Consider the following 7264-nt stretch of genomic DNA (forward strand, 5'->3'; position numbering starts at 1 on the left):
ACTATGGCAGTGAGATATTCTGCCAGCCCTTAGGAATAGGCCAAGTGACCTACAGCCACCAGTGCCTAGGTAGAAGAGCTGTGGACAAAAAGTCATACATTTCAATGAAAAAAACATGAATACCTTTATAGGATTTTGCAATTAGCCAGTGTGCTGTAGGCTTAATAGAAAAGGTCCAGAAGGATGTATTGCACTTCCTTTTCTGAAAGGAAAATTATTTCCATCTTAGGAAAATCAGTGCATGGCACTATTAACAAAGGACACTTCTCAGAGCAGTGAGTAAATAGGTTAAAGGAATATCAAAGATGTGCAACTGTAAAAGTATAGAATGGTACAAAAGACAACACAGTATAACAGACACAAGAAATTGGAGACGTTTGCTATGAAGTCCAGTTTTATGTTTGAGACTTATTCTTTCCAGTGGAAGTTCTACATGACATGCCCTAATTAGGGCTAGCCAATCAAATGAAAGCAGTAAATTGTGACTGACTGTCATCCCCATGAGATGTTCTGCCAATTCCTTCCATCAGTACCTGTTCACTGGTATAAATGCTTTGAGCAATGACAACTTGGGGCTAGAGTCACTGATAAGTGCAATATGCAACTTGCAAGATTTGGATTCTCTGGAAAACTTTGAGCAACATGAAAGTTACTCCCCTACACTCCTGCCAAAAGAGACCCTGAAATCCTGATAACAGTCCAACATCCTCTGCTTTGGAGGCATTGCAGTCCCGTTTCCACTGACCATCTCACTATATTGGCAGGATCTGTTCTAGAACACTTTTTGAAGCCTGTGGAATTCTGTCTGGGAATCTGACATCAAACTCAATAATAAGATCCCCTCGCTGGTTTACATTCTTGGGAAAGGGAAGCCCTTCCCCAGGAATTCTTCGCTTCATTCCAGGTTTAATGACATCCTTGAATACCATTGGTATGGTCCTACCATCGAGCGTCGGAGTATTCACAGTACAGCCACACAGAGCCTAAATATAAAAACAAACCAGAGAAATTAGTAAGTTTTCTGCAGAGGAAACTAAATTTCCATTTAGTCTACAAAAAAAGATTTAAGTGGGCTAAATACTGAACAAACAGGAAAAGATTGTCAAAAGTCATCTGAACTTTAAACCCACCACAGGATTTATCACTGTGGCCCAATTTAAAACTGATCACAAGTACAATTTGTTCTCATAAAATTTTGGAATGTCTTAATGGAGGATACTCTTAATGTCAAGAATGTGGCAAGTACATTTGTAGAATGTATTTTTAAACTCCAGAAAGGGGGAATAGTCCTACTTTTAGGATCTAGGACAGGGGTCTCCAAACTATTTGAGCCAGCAGGCATCTTTGGCATTCAGACACGGCATGGTAGGCACAACCACAAAATGGCTGCTGCAGGAGGCGGAGCCAGCCACAAAATGGGTTCAGTAGCTTACCGTCACTCACACATTGAAGACCTCCATGCTGTTCTGGCAGGGGCTGCCAAAGCAACAGATTTAAAAACTTGCACAGAAAAACAGATCTCCCATGGCCAATCAGAAGCCTTGCTGGGCAAAAGCCCTACATGGCCCTGTCCACTTTCTAAAAGCTCTTTATGGGCAACAGGAAAGATGGCAGCGGACAACATGGTGCTCACAGACAACATACTAGGGACCCCTGATCTTACTTCCTTTCCTCATTTGTTACCAGGAAACCTTATACATTCACTTACCTCACGGAGGCTGATCTTGGCTGGGAATATAATATCAGACCCATCTCTCTTAAAAGTGCTGTGTGGCTTGTCCTTTAAAACAAAGACAATATCAGCTGGAATGTTGTTTGGCATTTGGTCTCCTTCTTTGGGGAAGGTAATCTTTGTTCCTTCTTTCCATCCACGCTTTACTTCAATTGTTAGAATCTTATCTTCAGTACGTGTGGTCTTCCCATCTGCACTGAGACGCTTATGAGAAATTTTCATTTTCTTGGTGCATCCAGTGTAAATCTCCTCCAAGGATACTCTCAAGTCATGAGTAATAGGAGGGTCTTGTTTCTTGCGCACGTTTTCATGACCTCCACGAGTGCGAGTAAAGCCAATGTTTCCAAAGCTTTGAAAATTTGCAAAAGGATCATCAACATCCATGTCTTCATCCCCATTCCTTTGTACAAAAAAGGTGTCAAAAGGATTGCGCCCACCAAAGAACTCTGCAAACATGGCATGAGGATCTCCATGAAAGGTGTAGGTAAATGAAGTGCCATTGGGACCTCCTCCACTGCAGCTGGGACCGCCTCCCTTTAGTCCTGGAATACAGCAACATAGGAATAAGCCTCTTCCAGCGGTTACACAACTGTAATCTGTCATACTACATCAGGAGCTCCAATCCTGAAAGCCTCTCTCCCCTTGGCATCTTTTTCTACTTGGAAACTGAAACATACCAACTATTTTTAGGATTCCAGATAAATATTTTGAGTACAGCCTTTAATGTGCACTACCTCCCATATGGTCTTTGGAGTGTTGTATTTTATTAAAGAAGACAACCAGTACAAATACCTTTACAATGCCTACTCCATTTTTACTCACAAGAGTTCCAAGTTCAGCACATACAGGAGAATTATAGCCTAAATCACTGAATTAACAAAAGCTCTATTCTCATACTTAGTGTTTAGTGGCAATACCAAGGATCCAAAACTGCCACAAACACAAAACAGAAGAACACTTCACCTCAGCTTGCACAGCTTATCATAACATACTTGAGGTTTCAGAAACATTCCTCCAAGTGAAACTAAAACGGTAACAGAGAAGTCAGTATATACAAAAAAGCTAGAATCTTCTAGCAAGACCTAGAAGAGTTCTGTAGCAAAGGCTCCACCTATCTTAGAAAGCCTGTCATGCAGCCAGCACAGCCAATCCATGTTAACAACTCCCATGTAAAAGAAACTATTCAGCATTTGCTAACTATAAGCATGAGACACAATATGAAAAGCTCTACAAACCTAGGACAATTTGCATAATGAAAGCCTTTCATTTCATACACTCCAGGCACCAATATGCCAACAGAACAGCATAAAATGTCTGAGGTCCACAACAAACTGTTCTCAGTTGAGGGAAATATATGCACAAAGCAATCCTTATCTACTCTAAAAAATCTAACCGAGCCACAGAGAGCAGGAATTTAAAACAATTCTAACACTACAGGTTTTGTTTTTTTATTTTCTTTCCTGCCTGAAGTATTTGAACTTGATTTCAAAGTAGGCTTCCCAGACAGGAAGAACCTGTAGGGTAGTGGTAAACTTTTAAGGAGTGACCTTAATGTAACAAAAAACAATTCAAAGATGGCAACTAATCTGGCCAGTGCCCAAGACGACACAGCGAAGTAACTTGTTTTTTCTCCCTTTTTCCTTCCTTCACTAGTCTTGGAAAACCAGCCCTGGAATTTGTTGCTGAACACTCATTCTGACAGCCACTCCAAAAGGAAATGATCCTTAACAGCTCTAAAACGTCGATCATCAAGCAAACAATCTCCGAACTAACAAGATAGTATCTTTCAGGGATTGTGGATGAGAAGGGAAAATGGAAGAGCAAAACTGCAAACGAGTAAGGGCAGACCAAGACTGAACAACAGCTATACGGACAGCGTAAGAAAAAACTAAAAACAATTCACAGAATACTTCCTGCACCAGTGAAACCTCTTGATGGCCCCATTCGAGCATTCAAGAAGTTTCAACTTTAGTTTTCGCTCTAGTAGGAGCTCCGTTGGGTTAGCTACAGCCTACTTTCCTGACCTCAAAGTCTTTTCCAGTTTTTAAAATTCCGCCCTTTAAACGACAACTAGGTGTTGTCCTTGTATAGCACCTGTGTTTACAGAAGACTTTCTACCCTAACATCAATTGCTGTACTCCAATGCCCACTTGTTCGGGATTAAGCCCCAGTGGATTTAATGGGACTTGCTTCTGTACAAAACAGACATAAGCCTAACATCTGGACTTCCCTTCCACCACCTTCTCTACACCGCCCACCGGGCCCGGCCCGCCTAGGTTGGTTCAAGCCCTCTCACGTACCCTCTTCGCCAAACTTGTCGAAAATCTCGCGCTTCTTGGGGTCACTGAGTACGTCGTACGCCTCGGCGATCTCCTTGAAACGTTCCTCAGCGCCAGGATCCTTATTCTTGTCAGGGTGATAGCGCAGCGCCTGTTTACGATACGCCTTCTTAATATCGTCCTCGGTGGCTCCACGGGACAGGCCCAGGATGCGGTAGTAGTCCTTCCCCATCGCCGCTAACGCCAAATCCACTCCCTCAACCTCTTCACGAACACGTCCCGAGCTATAACTCGCGGCCGCCGCTTCCCCCTCCGTATTTATAATGCAGGCGGAGGAATCTTCCAGAGTTTACCACAACAGTCTCCACATTAATCCTGCCCATCCATTCTGCTTTCGCCAATCGCAGACAACGCCCTGTGCTCTCGGCCAATGACGATGCGGCGTGCGTCACACATGGTGGAGGAAGTAACGGTTGCCGAGAGTCCGCCACTAATTTAATGTGAAAAAATGTTCGTCGGACCACCAATGGCCGGAGGGAGGAGCCGTAGTTCTGGACGTTCGGTTTTCCAAAGTTTTCACTCCCGCTAACGAAGGGGGGGGGGGGTCGACGGGGGTTTGTTCGCTCTGGGATTGTTCACTCCTATTAAAATGCTTCAAAATATGGGACGTTAAAACGCCACCTGGAGGCCACTCCCCCAATTTGCCAGTACCTAAACCAACCAATCACTAAGAGTTTAAACTAGACAGACAGTGCTTTGCAGCCCGCCCCTCCCTCTGTAGATTCACTTGTGTATAATTTCTGTTGTTCAGTCGCACAGTCCAGTCCGACCGTTCAGGATCCCAGTCCAAGCCCTCCTGTCTTCCCTCGTCCTCCGGAGTTTGCTTAATTTAATGTTTGTTGCCTCGATAACACTGTCTAACCATCTCATCCTTTGCCGTCCCCGTCTTCTTTGACCTTCAATCTTTCCCAGCATCAGGGTCTTCTCCAGTGAGTGCTCCCTTCTCATTTGGTGGCCAAAGTATTTGAGCTTCAGTTTCATTATCTGGCCTTCCAGGGAACAGTCAGGGTTGATTTCTTTTAGGATTGACTGATTTGATCTTCTTGCAGTCCAAGGGACTCTCAGGAGTCTTCTCCAGCACCATAAATTCAAAGGCATCTATTCTTCGGGGCTTGGCCTTCCTTATGGTCCAGCTCTCACAGCCATACATGACTACTGGGAATACCATTGCTTTGGCCATATAGACTTTTGTTGGCAGGGTGATGTCTCTACTTTTTATCATGCTGTCAAGGTTTGCCATCGCTTTCCTCCCAAGGAGCAGGCATCTTTTAATTGGCGTCTTTTAATTTCATGGCTGCAGTCACAGTCTGCGGTGATCTGGGATCCCAGGAACGTGAAGTCTGTCACTACTTCCACGACTTCCCCTTCTATTTGCCAAGGAGTGATGGGGCCGGATGCCATGATCTTAGTTTTTTTGATGTTGAGCTTCAAGTTCACTTTTGCACTCTCCTCCTTTACTCTGAGCAAGAGGCTCTTTAGATCCTTTTCACTTTCAGCCATTAGAGTGGTATCATCTGCATATCTGAGGTTGTTGATCTTTTCCCCAGCAATCTTAATTCCCGCTTGTGATTCATCCAGGCCAGCATTTCGCATGATGTACTCTGCATATATATTAAATAAGCAAGGCGACAATATACATCCTTGTCGTACTCCTTTTCCTATGCTAAACCAATCAGTTGTTCCATATCCAGTTCTAACTGTCGCTTCTTGGCCCTTATACAGGTTTCTCAAGAGACATGTGAGGTGGTCTGGTACTCCCATCTCTTTAAGGACCTGCCATAGTTTGTTGTGATCCACACAGTCAAAAGCTTTAGCATAGTCAATGAAGCAGAAGTAGATATTTTTCTGGTACTCTCTTGCTTTCTCCATAATCCAGCGAATGTTGGCAATTTGATCTCTAGTTCCTCTACCTCTTCGAAACCCAGCTTGTACTTCTGGTAGTTCTCTATCCACGTACTGTTGAAGCCTAGCTTGTAGGATCTTGAGCATGACCTTGCTAGCGTGTGATATGAGTGCAATTGTGCGATAGTTTGAACATTCCTTGGCATTGCCCTTCTTTGGGATTGGAATGTATACTGACCTTTTCCAATCCTGTGGCCACTGTTGCGTTTTCCAAATTTGCTGGCAAATGGAGTGCAGCACTTTAACAGCATCATCTTCTAAGACTTTGAATAGCTCAGCTGGAATACCATCACCTCCACTAGCTTTGTTGTTAGCAATGCTTTCTAAGGCCCATTTAACTTCACATTCCAGGATGTCTGGCTCGAGGTCAGTGATTATACCGTCGTGGTTGTCAAGGACATCGAGGTCTTTCTTGTATAGTTCTTCTGTGTATTCTTGCCATCTTTTCCTAATCTCTTCTGCTTCTGTTAGGTCCCTACCGTTTTTGTCCTTTATCATGGCCAGCTTTGCATGGAACGCTCCCTTGATTTCTCCAACTTTCTTGAAGAGATCTCTAGTCCTTCCCATTCTATTGTTTTCTTCTATTACTTTGCACTGTTCATTCAGGAAGGCCTCCTTATCTCTCCTTGCTGTTCTCTGGAAATCTGCGTTCAGTTGGGTAAATCTTTCCTTTTCGCCTTTGCCTTTCGCTTTCCTTCTTTCCTCTGCTATTTGTAAAGCCTCATCAGAAAGCCACTTTGCTTTCTTACATTTCTTTTTCTTTGGGATGGTGGTGATTGCTGCCTCCTGTACAATGTCACGAACCTCCGTCCATAGTTCTTCAGGCACTCTATCTATCAAATCCAGACCCTTGAATCTATTCTTCACCTCTACTGTATATTCATCAGGGATGTGATCTAGGTCAAACCTGAATGGCCTCATGGTTTTCCCGATTTTCTTCAGTTTAAGTCTGAATTTTGCAATGAGTAGCTCATGATCTGAACCACAGTCAGCTCCAGGTCTTGTTTTTACTGACTGGATAGAGCTTCTCCATCTTTGACTGCAAATTATATAGTCAATCTGATTTCGGTGTTGCCCATCTGGTGATGTCCATGTGTAGAGTCGCCTCTTAGGTTGTTGGAAAAGGGTGTTCGCTATGACCAGTGTGTTCTCTTGACAAAACTCTGTTAACCTTTGCCCTGCTTCATTTTGCTTTCCAAGGCCAAACTTGTCTGTTATTCCAGTTACCTTTTGACTTCCTACTTTAGCATTCCAGTCCCCTATGATGATGAGGACATCATTTTTTGGTGTT

The 7264-nt window shown here is 43.5% G+C and overlaps 1 protein-coding gene across 1 annotated transcript; it reads right to left on the minus strand.

The window, feature by feature from the left end:
• Positions 1 to 4379, minus strand: DNAJB1 (DnaJ heat shock protein family (Hsp40) member B1). Its single transcript, XM_015419800.1, has 3 exons — positions 4033 to 4379; positions 1709 to 2274; positions 1 to 983 (listed from the first exon to the last, which is right to left on the minus strand). The coding sequence occupies exons 1-3, from the start codon at positions 4241 to 4243 to the stop codon at positions 753 to 755; spliced, it is 1008 nt and encodes a 335-aa protein (XP_015275286.1). The 5' UTR covers positions 4244 to 4379; the 3' UTR covers positions 1 to 752.
• Between the last annotated feature and the right edge of the window lie 2885 nt (positions 4380 to 7264).

This window comes from Gekko japonicus, unplaced genomic scaffold (genome assembly GCF_001447785.1).
Source record: "Gekko japonicus isolate JY-2015 unplaced genomic scaffold, Gekko_japonicus_V1.1 scaffold2157, whole genome shotgun sequence".
NCBI classification, from domain to species: Eukaryota; Metazoa; Chordata; class Lepidosauria; order Squamata; family Gekkonidae; genus Gekko; species Gekko japonicus.

Bases quoted from the DNA above. Each gene is read 5' to 3' on its own strand.
- DNAJB1 (XM_015419800.1), bottom strand. From the start codon at position 4,243: ATGGGGAAGGACTACTACCGCATCCTGGGCCTGTCCCGTGGAGCCACC. The intron at 2,275-4,032 runs GTACGTGAGAGG...GCTGTATTCCAG, and splicing joins CGACAAGTTTGGCGAAGAGG to GACTAAAGGGAGGCGGTCCC. The intron at 984-1,708 runs GTAAGTGAATGT...TTTTATATTTAG, and splicing joins CCAAGATCAGCCTCCGTGAG to GCTCTGTGTGGCTGTACTGT.